Consider the following 15,190-nt stretch of genomic DNA (forward strand, 5'->3'; position numbering starts at 1 on the left):
AATCACAGATCTGCCATCATCTACTCACACCTATTAAAGTTTCTTTCCTCTAATTAAAAAAAGGAGATATTTTTTTAATGTTGAAAACCGGTTGCCATTCACTCCCATAGTATTTGTTTTTTCTACTATGGAAGTTAATGGTTACCAGTTGTAACGTTTGACAGAATTAAAAATTTTTGTGTGAACTATCCCTTTAAATTTCAGGTAAAATGATGTAAATCCATGTTTTCAAAATTGTTCTAGTTTAGACTGAATGTCTTAATATTTGTTTCATCCTCCATTTTCTTTGTCATTTTAAAGGGACACAAAAATTAAAGTTCTATAGATGTCAATGGTTACCGGTTTGTGACAGTACAACAATGATTTTAAACAACAGAATTTACATGTGTGTGTGAACTGTCCCTTTAATGTCCAGGAAAGTGATATTAAAATATATTTTTGAGTTTTTCTAGTTTAGACATTGCAAATGTTTTTATTAGGTTAACATTGAGTGAAAATCTGAGTTGAAAAATGTATATAAATGTCATCGTATTTGTTTCATCCCTCATTTTCTTTGTTGCAAAATGTCTTAATATTAAAATATTTGAACTGTTTGTATAATTTTAAAGGGACAGTTCACTCAAAAAAATGAAAGTTCTATGGAAGTCAATGGTTACCGGTTTCTAACATTCCAGCAATGATTTTTAACAACAGAATTGAAATTTATGGGTGAACTGTCCCTTTAAACTCTGGGTAAAGTGATATTAAAATAGTATTTGTAGTTTGGACTGAATGTCTTAGTTTAATTTTCCGTTTTCCTTGTTTTAAATGTTTGTATAATTTTAAAGGGACAGTTCACACAAAAATGAAAGTTCTATGGAAGTCAATGGTTACCAGTTTCTAACATTCCAACAATGATGATGTCAAATGTACTTTATGGGTGAACTGTCTCTTTAAAGTTCGAGTAAAATGAAATTAAAATATTTTTTCTGAGTTTTTCTTGTTTAGACATCGTTTTTATTAGATTAACATTGAGTAAAAATTTGAGTTGAAAATTTTAAAAAAGTTCCAAAATGTCTTAGTATTTGTTTCGTCCTCCACTTTTTTTGCCTTAATATTTTAATAAAAAAATAATAATAATTTTAAAGAGACTGTTCAATCAAAAATTTAAATGGAAGTCAATGGTTACCGAGCTCTAACATTCCAACAATAATGACAAATGTAATTTTTGGGTGAACTGTCCCTTTAAATTTTCTGTAGAAGAAAATTAAAATATATCAAATATATCATATATTTCAGAGTTTTTCTAGTTTAGACTGAATGTCTTAATATTTGTTTCATCCTCTTTTTTTCTTTGTTACAAAATATTTTAAATGTTTGTATAATTTTAAAGGGACAGTTCACTCAAAAAAATGAACGTTCTATGGAAGTCAATGGTTACTGGTTTCTAACATTCCAGCAATGATTTTTAACAACAGAATTGAAATTTATGGGTGAACTGTCCCTTTAAAGTCTGGGTAAAGTGATATTAAAATAGTTTTTCTAGTTTGGACTGAATGCCTTTGTTTCATTCTTCATTTTCTTTGTTTTAAATGTTCAGTATAATTTTAAAGGGACAGTTCACACAAAAATGAAAGTTCTATGGAAGTCAATGGTTACCGGTTTCGAACATTTCAACAATAATGACAAATGTACTTTATGGGTGAACTTTTATGGTCTCTTTAAAGTCAGAGTAGAACGAAATTAAAATATGTTTTCTGAGTTTTTCTAGTTTAGACATCATGTTTTTTTAGTTACAAGATGTATTAATATTGAAGTATTTCAACTATTATGTATAATTTTAAATACACAGTATAGTTCACACAAAAATTAAAGTTCTATGGAAGTCAATGGCTACCGGACATTCATCAAACATTCCAGCAGTGATTTTTAACAACAGAATTTAAACTTATGGCTGAGCTGTCGCTTTAAAGTCCCGGTAGGATGAAATTAAAACCTGTTTTTCTAGTTCAGACATTGCAAATGTTTACTTTCTTACTGAATGTCTTAATATTGAAATATTTAAAATGTTTTGTGTAATTTTAAAGGGACAGGACACCCACAATTAAAGTTCTATCATCAGTTAGTAATCCTCCACCTCTTTCTTCTGTTGAACACAAAGGAAGATATTATGGAAAACAACAGCTGTTGACTTCCATAGTATATTGTTGTTCCTATTATGGATGTCAATGGGTGCTTTATTCCACCATTCTTCAGAGTATCTTCTTTTGTGTAAAGCTTCTGTCACTGAGTGTTCTGATGAAGTTTCTCTGCTCTAGGCGGATGAAGATCTGTCTCAGCTGCGCTACGAACGGACGGACCTGATGAAGAGACTGGAGGAGGACCAGGAGGACCTGAATGAGCTCATGAAGAAGCACAAAGCCCTCATCGCTCAGGTCTGACCAGTGTCTATGCAGGAAATTTCACAGACAGACAGAAATGACTGTGGATAACATTTATTATTCTCCTTTTTCTTGTCCTTATTTTTCTTAATAATTAACAATTTGCTTTCAACAGATCATGAAACAACCAAGGACTAAGTGTAAAAATAAGTGTTTCAGCAGCAATATTACAGATGTATATTGAATATCACTGTACTTTTATCCAGGAAACACCTATGTTGACATTCAAAATCTCAATAAAGAAATTAGTTTTAAGCCTTACGGTGGCGCAGTGGGTAGCACAATTGCCTCACAGCAAGAAGGTCACTGGTTCGAGCCTCGGCAGGGTCAGTTGGCATTTCTGTGTGGAGTTTGCATGTCCTCACCCGTGTTGGCGTGGGTTTCCTCCGGGTGCTCCGGTTTCCCCCACAGTCCAAACACATGTGCTATAGGGGAATTGATGAGCTAAATTGTCCATACTGTATGTGTGTGAATGAGTATGTATGGGTGTTTCCCAGTGATGGGTTGCAGCTGGAGGGCATCAGCTGCTTAATACATATGCTGGATGAGTTGGCAGTTCATTCCGCTGTGGCGACCCCAGATTAATAAAGGGACTAAGCCGAAAAGAAAATGAATGAATGGTTTTAATAGCTGCAACAGCTGACATTTTTATAACAACTGTGGCCAGATTTTAAATTAACAAAAATATTGCAATTTCTTTCGATTAAAATACACATTTATTTACATACAAATATTTTTTGTTTAAATAAACTTTGTTTATTTATATTTTATTTTTACAGACAGTCTGAATGAAAATCCAATCATCATATTTCATATATATAAAATAATCTGGCAGAAATTAAAAGAGCCATAAATATCATAAACTTGCGATACTAATATATTAATGAAATAATTCGGCAGAAATCAAAACAACCATCAATATATGTTTGCCATGATAATATATAAAATAATCCAGCAGAAATTAAAAAAGCCATAAATATCATTAATTTGCAATACTACTATATAAAATAATCCAGTTGAAATTATAAGAGACATAAATTTCATAAACTTGCAATTCTAATATATAAAATAATCCAGCAGAAATTAAAAGAGACATAAATATCATATGCTTGCAATGCTAATATATAAATGAAATAACCTGGGAGAAATTAAAAGAGCCATAAATATAATATGCTTGCTTTTACACCCCATGTCTAGGGGAAAACAACATAGGCATAATAAATGAAATAAGGTTGTGGGTGGTGGATTTCCCAAGGGAAACGAAAAAAAAAAGATGCAAATGATCCCCTTCAGTCGACAATCAAACGTGGACACTCCGTTGGGATTAATTGAATATTTATTGTAGAAAAAAGTATCAATTTAAATGATCATCTCTTCACTAAAATAACTAAATAAATCTTTAAAGAAAGATACAGGAAGCTTACCTTCCTCCCTGAACATAAACAAAGTCAGAAGTAATCAAATAAATAGGCAGGTCAGGCCTACAAGCTCAAACTCTCAAAACCTTGCAAGCTTACATGGACATTTGGACAATAATAACGTTTGGTCGGCCGCATGAGCTCTCCACTCCCAGCAACTGTTGCACCAAAAATAAGCTCCTCGAACTCTGCCAGACGTTCTGTTTTATAGCTCTCCGCCACCAGCAGCCAATCAGAGCCTGGACCACATTAACATGGGAGCCTATGGGATAACAAAAAATAACACAAGAAGGCGGGACAAAGGAAAAGACGCAACAAAAATAATTGAATAAACTTTAGTCATAACATTTGCTATACTAATATTGCGGACACATACACTGACACACAAATATGGCTGACACATATACTCTGACACATTTTCATTTACTAGAACTTCTATGTGAAGCTGCTTTGACACAATCTACATTGCAAAAGCGCTATAGAAATAAAGCTGAATTGTATTGAATTTAATAATATATGGCGGCAAAGTAGGTAGTGCTGTCGCCTCACAGCAAGAAGGTCCTTGGTTCGAGTCCCGGCTGGGTTAGTTGGCATTTCTGTGTGGAGTTTGCATGTTCTCCCTGCGTTCGCGTGGGTTTCCTCCGGGTGCTCCGGTTTCCCCCACAGTCCAAAGACATGCGGTACAGGAGAATTGGGAATGCTAAATTATCAGTAGTGTATGAGTGTGAGTGAGTGTGTATGGATGTTTCCCAGAGATGGGTTGCGGCTGGAAGGGCATCCGCTGCGTAAAACATGTGCTGGATTAGTTGGCGGTTCATTCTGCTGTGGCAACCCCGGATTAATAAAAGGACTAAGCAGAAAAGAAAATGAATGAATGAATAATATCTAAAATAATCCAGCAGAAATGACAAGTGCCGTGAATATGCTATGCTTGAGATGCTAATATCACATTAAAACACCAAGCGTAACGTTACTATCATGACAGATACATAAAACGCACCTCTCCCTCTGTGTTAAATATGTAAATGGATTATTTGTAGTGTCGTTTCATTGTTTGTGTAAGTAATATTTGTATTATAAGTGATGTGTTTTAATTCTTGTGAATGGAAGTTCCCCAAAACTGAAATAGCAACCCATTCTTTAAAATGCAGTCATCTTTTATGCAGAATTTTAATGCTTAATAAATACTCACATGACTCTCATTCGACTCCAATACAGATGTATAAGACTTTTGAGCATGTTTTTCCTGATATTAATTGCATTATTTAAGTTGCTTTAAATATAAATCACGTCATGTTTCATATGATAAAAGAGAGGCTTTTATAGGGGAACATGTGTGTGCATCATCACTCTTGGAGAGCTGTTTTTATATAAATATTGCAGCTTTTCCATTAGAGTAATGAGCTGTTTTCCTATCAGGTGTTTGAGAAGCGTGACTAAATACTGTAATTTGTCACATTGCGTGGCACGCTGTCCTCAAACATCATCTCTCTTTCCATTCTGAGTAAACTTCTGATTCATTTTGCTCAGTGGACGGCTCATTAAAGCTGCTGCGGAAAAGCTTTATCCTTTCACTGGAGGCATCGTCACTACGTAGTGTTCCAGTGCTTAGGCAACGTCATTAGATCTTCACTTTAATAGCAGAATCCTGAGGTTCGTGACTGAGAGAATATCTTTCTAAATAAATCAATACAGAAATGTTCGATTATTCAGTAGGATTTTATTTTAAACTTAAAGGATTCTTATTTTTTTTTATCTTATTAGGATTGATGGCAGATTTTCATAAAGGTTTATATATGGTGATGCAATTAATCAGATTATCATCCATCTATCTGTCTACATTATATATTAAATATCTTAATGCTGAGATTAATCGTGATTATTCACATCCAAAATTCATTCATTTTCTTTTCAGCTTAGTCCCTTTATTAATCTGGGGTCGCCACAGCGGAATGAACCGCCAACTTATCCAGCATATGTTTTATGCAGCGGATGCCCCTCCAGCTGCAACCCATCACTGGGAAACACATACACACTTATTCACACACACATAAATTATGGACAATTTAGCCTTCCCAATTCACCTGTACCGCATGTCTTTGGACTGTGGAGGAACCCGGAGCACTCGGAGGAAACCCACGGGAATGCAGGGAGAACATGCAAACTCCACACAGAAACGCCAACTGACCCAGCAGAGGCTCGAACCAGCGACCTTCTTGCTGTGAGGCAACAGCACGACCTACTGCGCCACTGCGTCGCCCCCACATCCAAAATAAAAAGTTGATATATTTATTAGAGGCAACGGTTCAATCTACTCACGGTTTCGTATGTATCACGGTTTTAGGGTCACGGTTTGGGTATGGTGAGGTATGTGCTATGCTTAGGAAAAATAAATAAAAGGAACAATAAACATATTTATTGGGTAACAAACACCTGACAATACAACAGGCTTCACACATATGACTGTAGATTTGCATGTCTCGCATTAATTAAATAAATGTCTGGGATTTTGACAATCGTATGTTGGAGTATAGAGTAAATGGAGTAAAAGCTTAAATTTCTCCTTTTTCTATTTTACATCTCGACTCATCAGTCTCAACCAATTATGCAGATAATGATTATGTCAACACATCTTAATAATAAACACATCTGAATGATTGAGCACTTTTAGAGTATTGATTAGGTCACTTCTGTTTACATTATGCTTGCTTTAACATGCAACAACACATTTTTATTAACAATCATTCCAGAGCGCTCCGTGATCAGCACCGTCGTACTGAATGAAACTTAAGCTAAAAGCGCTCGGCTCTTCTCTCCTAATTCAATGGGAACAGTACATCGAGAAGAAAGCCTTTCTTTGCAGACAGCAGGTAAAAGGAATGAATAAATAGCATGAGCGATCAGGTGCAGAATACCCCCCAGCAGGACAGAGACTGCTGCGCTAACTATAGGCTGTGTATCCGCGTCCGTATGGGACACTTCTTGGTCTGAATACTGAACATTGATCCGCCTAGTAACCACTGATCTAGGCTATCTTTGCAACAACAACAAAAAATAATCGGCATTTCTTATGTTTTTGTGTCTGAATTTACATTGAGTGCCTGTTGAAACACTGACGGCTGTGTTTTGGCTTCACCTGCGCATTTGCATTGTATCTCTTTCACTTGCCATACTGAAACACACAGAAACCCAAACACAGCGACATGGTGTCAACAACCGATTTAAATACTAAGAGGTGATTGGACAGGTCTTCGCACGTGCAGTGCATGTGAAAGGTAATCGGAAGATTACAAAAGCGGAACTCTTCTGCTTTGTTGACGTTGTTTTTATCATCAAACCAATATTAATAATGCATATTTTGAACCGCGTATCACAGGGCACACCGAACCGTGGGAGGCAAGGCGATACAAGTTTTTGCCAAGAACTGTTGCATTGCTAATATTTATTATGTATATGTGATGCAAGCACATACATAAACACACACACACACAGTTCATGAATTAACTCCATTCATTTTCTCCATAAAGTAATTTATTTCAGGGATTTATTAATGGTAAACTTTTAAAGACAGACTTGTTGTAGGCTCTGAGGTTATAAATCAATATATTTGCACCGGGGTTACACCCCTACACTTTACCAGAAGTGCCATGGGATTATTAATGAGCACAGAGAGTCAGGACTTCGGTTTAACATCGCTCACTGACAGTATAGTGTCCCCTTTACTGTACTGGGGCATTAGGACTCACACAGACCGCAGCTTGAGCGCCCCCTGCTGGCCTCACTAACATCACTTCCAACAACAACCTAGTTTCCCCATGTGGTCTCCCATCCAGCTACTGACCAGGCTCAGCCCTGCTTAGCTTCAGTAAATAACTGCTCTTGGTGCTGCAGGATGATATGACTGAAAACAATCTTAATAGTGTAATTTATTCCAAAAACAACAACTTAAATACCCATGATGCTGTGCAGAAAGTTCCACCAATCAGAGAGTTGCAGTGAAGAATGTATTTTTAGCTCCGCCCATTCCAATAAAACACCACAGATGATGTAATCGACACTCACTATGTGTCCCTGTAATTCAAAACACTTAAAAATCATAATTATTGGGCACATTTGACATCAGGTTAGCCACTGGTTTCCTGTTTAGAGGTAGGGATGGGGTAAGGTCATAGAAGAAGCCGTTTTACACCTATGGAGAGTCCCTGTAAACCATGTATACAAGTATGTGTGTGTGTGAGAGAGATTATCTATATCCCAAAGATAACCAAATGTGTGTTTATGGCAGTCTTCCAGTGACATCTCTCAGATCCGAGAGCTTCAGGCTGAGATGGAGGAGCTGAAGAAACAGAGACAGACTCTACAGAAGGAGGTGAGACATACATCAATTCTAGCTGTAACCTGGAAAACATGCAGCGGTAAGTTGTTGTGTTGTGTGTTGCTGACCTGTCGTGACCCAGCAGTGCTTTATCTCCAGCTGCAGACGAGTGTGTCACGTGTTCAGTTTCTGGAGTCGTCCACCGTGTCCCGCAGCATCGTGAGCAAGCAGGAGGCCCGTATCTGCGATCTGGAGAACAAGCTGGAGTTCCAGAGAGGACAGGTCAAGAGATTCGAGGTCAGTCCTCACCAGGGGCGTTGCTTGACATAAAGCTCTACCGGGGCACTTCCCCCCAAATTTATTATTTGTATTTAATAACTACAAAACAAATATTCATTATAAATAAAAGTATTATTGTTATTATACAACTATTATTCTAAATAATCTTAAATGTAGATGGAGAACAATGTTAAGACACAACTGGAGTGATATAAGATCATTTAAGAAGTCTTTTGCATGAATATGAATTTAATTTGAATGAAATTCTGTAAACAATTCAATAAATACAAAAAAAAGATGTGTTCTAGGATTATCTGTTGTCTTAGACTTGACACATGGCAGAGAATTAGGTGTATTAAGTCTTACCTCCCTGACTCGTTATCCCTCCTTTTTGCTTCATACAAATAAATCTATCAGGAGGCACGCTTAGTCAGATCTACATCATATTGTTCAAACTTTAGTTTTGTCCACTTGCAAAACAAAAAAGGCTGTTTTTACGATTTGTTTGGCGTGCATGTTAACTACCGGGACTCGCACCAGGAGAAGAGCAGCGCGTGCGAGAGGCGCGTGGGTTCTCTGCGCACATGCAGAGATGCATCCGTTTGCTTTTTGACTAAACTACATTGTTTTCACCAGCGTTGGTTCAGTTGCACATAGAGAATAACGTCTTTATTTTGGAAGTACCACTCTTAATAAGTACACTTGCATATGAAGTAAATCATATCTCAATGCATTTACTGGGGCACTGGAGATTTATACTGGGGCACGTGCCACACAGATTGATGCTTTATCTGCGTTCTCACACACTGTTACTGTGGTCTAACACAGGCCTGGAGGAAGCTATTGCAGTACTTTATGCATGTACAGTTGAAGTCAGAATTATTAGCCCCCCTGTTTGTTTTTTTCCCCCAATTTCTGTTAAACGAAGAGCAGATTTCTTTCAGCACATTTCTAATCATAATAGTTTTAATAACTCATTTCTAATAACTGATTTATTTTCTCTTTGTCATGATGACAGTAAATAATATTAGACTAGATATTCTTCAAGACACTTCTATACAGCTTAAAGTGACATTTAAAGGCTTAACTAGGTTAATTAGGTTAAAGGGGTGGTCCACTTGGATATCATGTGTTAAACTGTAGTTGATGTGTAATATACAGGGATGTGATTTTATGGATTTCCGTATTTTCTGAGCTCAATAGGATAATCTCTGTAATTTAAATGTAAATCTGAAGTTTTTTGGAAGAGGGGGGTCTCAGTGAGGTTTATCATTATCAATGCTGGACCTGATCTGACTGAAACGCCTTCATTGTTCATCATTGTGCACAAGAAGGAGCGTTAACTGCTTCATTCCGGACGGCATTCAGGTATAGTGATATTGTGTAGCCCTATAATGTGTGCGTATGACGAAGCCGCTGATAATATGCAAGATTATGAAATCGATTTGAATGTGTGTGCAGCTGTGCACTTTTTTTATGCTCACATTTGCATGTCACGACCACGTGCGCTCTAGCTACATTAATAATAAAGCCTGGACACATTTTTGTTATTATCCTCTGTCAGTCATCTGTCCTGATGTCTTCATTTATTCAGTGCTACAGCTGAGCACCTGAAATGTAATACAGGACATTGTTATGAAATTGTTTAGATGATAATACCAATTTATAAAAGTATAGTTTATAATAAATTAAACCGACTGAAAAGCGGGGACTATGGAGAAGGAAAGTGAAAGTGAAAGTGAAACTCTTTTTTAGCAGTGCATGATATTTATTTTTAGGGTGGAATGTTAAAGCATATTAGGCTGCTCAATTCAACTGCACTTACTATGTTTACAGTGCGAATTGTTTACTGACTATTAGTTTATTTATCACGTGGAATAAAGAGTTGATTAAATTACAGGGAAAATTATATTCGTTGGACGCAAAAGAACTAACCGAATTAGTGGCGCCGTCTAGCGGCGGTGTGGATCTGTCCCGACATTGAGGTACAATTATGAACCTATTAAACATTATTTATGTGACTTATTAAACTGCTAAACATTTAAACTGCTAAAAATAAAAAATAAATCTTAAATTGTGTGACCAATATCAAATGTTTAGATAAAGAATAATATTTATATATTTTTAGAGTGATTATTTATGTATTATTATTTATTATTTAAACACATACAGACATGGGGGGGGGGGGGTCTCGTCTTCCTTCTTTCTTGTCCTTGGCTGATCACATGCCTGAATATAGCTGTGAACATAAGCAACATCTGAATGTAAGACGCTCAAAGTTCAATGCAAAGGGAGACTTCGCTTTAACAGAGTTAGCTTAGCAAAGCCTACAGCGAACGAAGTTTGAGCACTACAAAAAAATACATCCAGGCTAGTGAGATCACAAACACTTCAGGTTACGCGCACACACCCCACGTAGCGAAGGGGCGTGGCCAGAGGCGCTGTAATGATACAGCAGAGAAAGCTGAAATGGCGTCCAAACGCTGCTATTTCCACAGAGCTTCTTCTGTTTCTGTATTTGGGCTTACAGTTTATTTTAATAATGTTCCAGAGAATTATAATAGAGACACAGTGGTGCAGTAGGTAGTGCTGTCGCCTCACAGCAAGAAGGTCGCTGGTTCGAGTCTTGGCTGGGTCAGTTGGCGTTTCTGTGTGGAGTTTGCATGTTCTCCCCGCGTTCGCGTGGGTTTCCTCCGGGTGCTCCGGTTTCCCCCATAGGCCAAAGACATGTGGTACAAATTGTCCGTAGTGTATGTGTGTGAATGAGTGTGTATGGATGTTTCCCAGAGATGGGTTGCAGCTGGAGGGGCATCCGCTGCGTAAAACATATGCTGGATAAGTTGGCGGTTCATTCTATTGTAGCGACCCCTGTTTAATAAAGGGACTAAGCTGAAAAGAAAATTAATGAATGAATGAGAATTATAATAAAATATATAGCTCTAGCATTTGACAATGGAGAACTTCCAGACTCTCTCCCAGCTCAGTGCTGGATTTGGCTGAAACTCCTCAGAGAAGGAGCAGCTCCAAACAGAATAGACGAAGCTGTGGATTGTGAGCCACAACCTGTAAGTGTTTATATTTGTTTAAATTGATCTATTACATTCTAACGGTATGTTGTATCGAGGACGTAAACAAGGGGAAATGCTGTTTAGCACTGCTAAAAATGTAGCTACAAAATCATATTTATCAGTCAAACCCTTGTAAACACCCACAATTCTCAGCAGCGCTGCAGTGTCTCTCTATGCGGATGCTTTCCCTGCATTCTACATCTCAAATAACAAAAGATATTTGAACGCTTCATATTACTTACACGTGCTTATTCCGAATATATGTGAAAGAAGGTAACTTAATCAACAGATGTCCTGTTATAGTTAAACACCGTTAAGTGATTCACTGAGAGACTCTGCGCTCGCTGCCTGTAACGTTAACTTACATTTTGCTAGCTCACTATCCTCGGCCCGTTCTTAATTTTGATTCTGTTAAATGTCCAAGAAACACAGCGAAAATGGACCTCATTAAGTCTCAACCTTTATTACAGCTCTTGACGGACATTTGTCAAAGAGGGAATAACAGAAATCTTATCTGAGACGGTGTGTGTGAGCTTGAGTGTCCAGCAGACACGCCGTTGTGATCGATGACTCGCTTGTTTATTAATGCCTGTGACAGCGGTGACGTAATTTTGACAATGGAGTGTCGCTGTTTGATTCGTACTCGTAATCAGGACTTTGTGTGGTGAAACTGTAATTGGTGTGTGTAAAGTACACCCATTGTAAAATTATCAGTTATATACAAACAGACGAAGAAAATGTCGTATCTGTGTCTGTTCTAATTGCAGATTTTGGAATTGTACCCTCGTAAAATTACGAGTACGCTTCGTTTTCCTTTACGATTTTATAATTAGGGATGCGTGAGTTTTATTTACGCACTAAATATTTATGGCAGTGATTTTATTCCATAGCTGAGTAGCTGTAAGATAAGTGGCTAAGTAAGATATATGAACACATAACATGATTTTCTACAAGTGAAGCAAGAGCACACACTGCTTTTCATCTTATAAACACAACCAAGCCATTAAAATACACTGTGGACCACCCCGTTAAAGTTAGGGTAATTAGGCAAGTCATTGTATAACAGTGGTTTATTCTGGAGACAATCCAAAAATAGTATTGCTTAAAGGGGCTAATAATATTGACCTTAAAATGGCTTAAAAAACATTAAAAACTGCTTTTATTCTAGCCGAAATAAAACAAATAAGATTTTCTCCAGAGGAAAAAATATTAGAGGAAATACTGTGAGAAATTATTGAATCTGTTCAACATCATTTGGGAAATATTTGAAGAATAAAACAAAATTCACAGAAGGGCGAATCATTTTCAGCTGTGTGTATATGTGTGTGTGTTGTAGGTGCTGGTTCTGCGTCTGCGGGACAGTGTGGTGCGTCTGGGCGAGGAGCTGGAGCAGGCAGCACAGGCTGAGGCCAGAGAGAAGGAGAACTGCAGATATTACCAGCAGAGGCTGGAGGACATGAGGATGGAGATGGAGGATCTGACTGGCAGAGAGCAGGACAGCAGCAGGAGACGCATGGAGCTGGTGAACACACACACACACAGATCTGCACACCTTTAATAAACACACTGCAAAAATAGTTCTTACCTAGTTTTTGTCTTGCTTCTAGTCCAAATATGTCAAACTTCTTAAATCAAGACGCAGTTTCTAGAGTAGGGGTTCCCAAACACTTCACCCTAAAATAACAATGCCAGAGACTCTAAAGATCCTCTGAGGAGGTGATAAATATACAAACCTTGCACGCAACGGTACACACACACCACACACACACCAGTAGGCCCAAGTCTATTGGTTTATTTTTGGAGAACCCCACTCTGAGGTCATCCTTCATGTTCAGTTGTAGCCTGTATTTATTTACACACACACACGCACGCACGCACGCACGCACACACAAACACACACACTTAAACACACTCACTCAAACACACAAATACACTACATACATTTACACACACATACACTCACTTACACACACACACACACACACACACACGTAAACACATTCACTTAAACACACATATACACTACATACATTTACACACACACATACACACACTTACACTTACACACACACACACACACACTTAAACACATTCACTTAAACACACATATACACTGAATACATTTACACACACACAAACACACATACACACACACACACACACACACACGTAAACACATTCACTTAAACACACATATACACTACATACATTTACACACACACATACACACACTTACACTTACACACACACACACACACTTAAACACATTCACTTAAACACACATATACACTGAATACATTTACACACACACAAACACACATACACACACACACACACACACACACGCACACTTAAACACATTCACTTAAACACACATATACACTACATACATTTACACACACACAAACACACATACACACACTTACACTTACACACACACACACACACTTAAACACATTCACTTAAACACACATATACACTAAATACATTTACACACACACAAACACACATGCACACACACACACACACACGCACACTTAAACACATTCACTAAACACACATATACACTACATACATTTACACACACACACACACTTAAACGCACTCACTCACACACACATATACACACACAATTACACGCACATACTCACTCAAACACACACATATATATACTACAAACAATTACACACTTACACACATATATGCTCTACATACACACACACACACACACACACACACACACACACACACACACTGTGCACTGCATACACTCACACATACATTTCATACACCTACATTCTCACACACATACACTCTCTCTCTCACACACACACATGCACTATATACACTTACACACTCAACCACACACTACATACACTTACACTCACACACAAACACACATATACTACATTCAATCACACCCATCATGCACGCACATGCACACACACTCTCACACAGACACACACTCAGGTTATTGGTAGTGAAGGGGCCGCAGTGAAGGTGTGGTCGTCATGGAGATGAGAGCAGCGCAGTGGGGTTTGTTGTATCAATAACCTTGAAGGAGACAAAGAGAATTAATCACAGACAGACGGAGGAGAAACCAGACGCTTCACCGCTTCTCCAGCACTCATTATCACATTATTCCATAAACAAGAGCACGCCACTGTCCTATAGTCAAAATCACATACAATACTGTCCTTTAGTCAAAAACACACACACACGCACACAAACACAATACTGTCCTTTAGTCAATAACACACACACACATTACTGTCCTTTAGTCAATAACACACACACACACACACACACATTACTGTCCTTTATTCAATAACACACACACACACACACACACACTACTGTCCTTTAGTCACTGGAGGCTGTAATATTTCTGGTGGTAATAATAATGATAATACTGAAGCACTGTGATGACAGACTTTGGCTGAAGTATTAGCAAAACAACAGTTCAGATTTTTCACAATGAGCTGGAAATGCTGCTTTGTCTTAAATTATTTTGTCCCATCGCACACATTTTTTTTTCATCACGTGACCTAAATCACAAGACTTTATAGATCCGCATGCTGGAATTTATATAGTAAATGTGTTATTATTGTAGTTTATGTACATTTTTCATTATCACATAACAACTATATCCTACTCAGTTGTGCACATAGCTTTTTTATGTACATTTTT

At 37.5% G+C, this 15,190-nt stretch overlaps 1 protein-coding gene across 1 annotated transcript in view; it reads left to right on the forward strand.

Annotated features, from left to right (window-relative positions):
* The window catches only part of LOC130235867 (unconventional myosin-XVIIIb-like), a 109,554-nt gene that overhangs the window by 74,924 nt on the left and 19,440 nt on the right, over positions 1-15,190 (forward strand). Inside the window, exons 36-39 of the mRNA XM_056466379.1 lie at positions 2,298-2,414; positions 8,124-8,207; positions 8,313-8,450; positions 12,837-13,022. Coding sequence (XP_056322354.1) covers positions 2,298-2,414; positions 8,124-8,207; positions 8,313-8,450; positions 12,837-13,022 — 525 coding nt within the window. The remainder of the gene's footprint in view (positions 1-2,297; positions 2,415-8,123; positions 8,208-8,312; positions 8,451-12,836; positions 13,023-15,190) is intronic.

The sequence above is a fragment of the Danio aesculapii genome, chromosome 10 (genome assembly GCF_903798145.1).
Source record: "Danio aesculapii chromosome 10, fDanAes4.1, whole genome shotgun sequence".
Taxonomy (NCBI): Eukaryota; Metazoa; Chordata; class Actinopteri; order Cypriniformes; family Danionidae; genus Danio; species Danio aesculapii.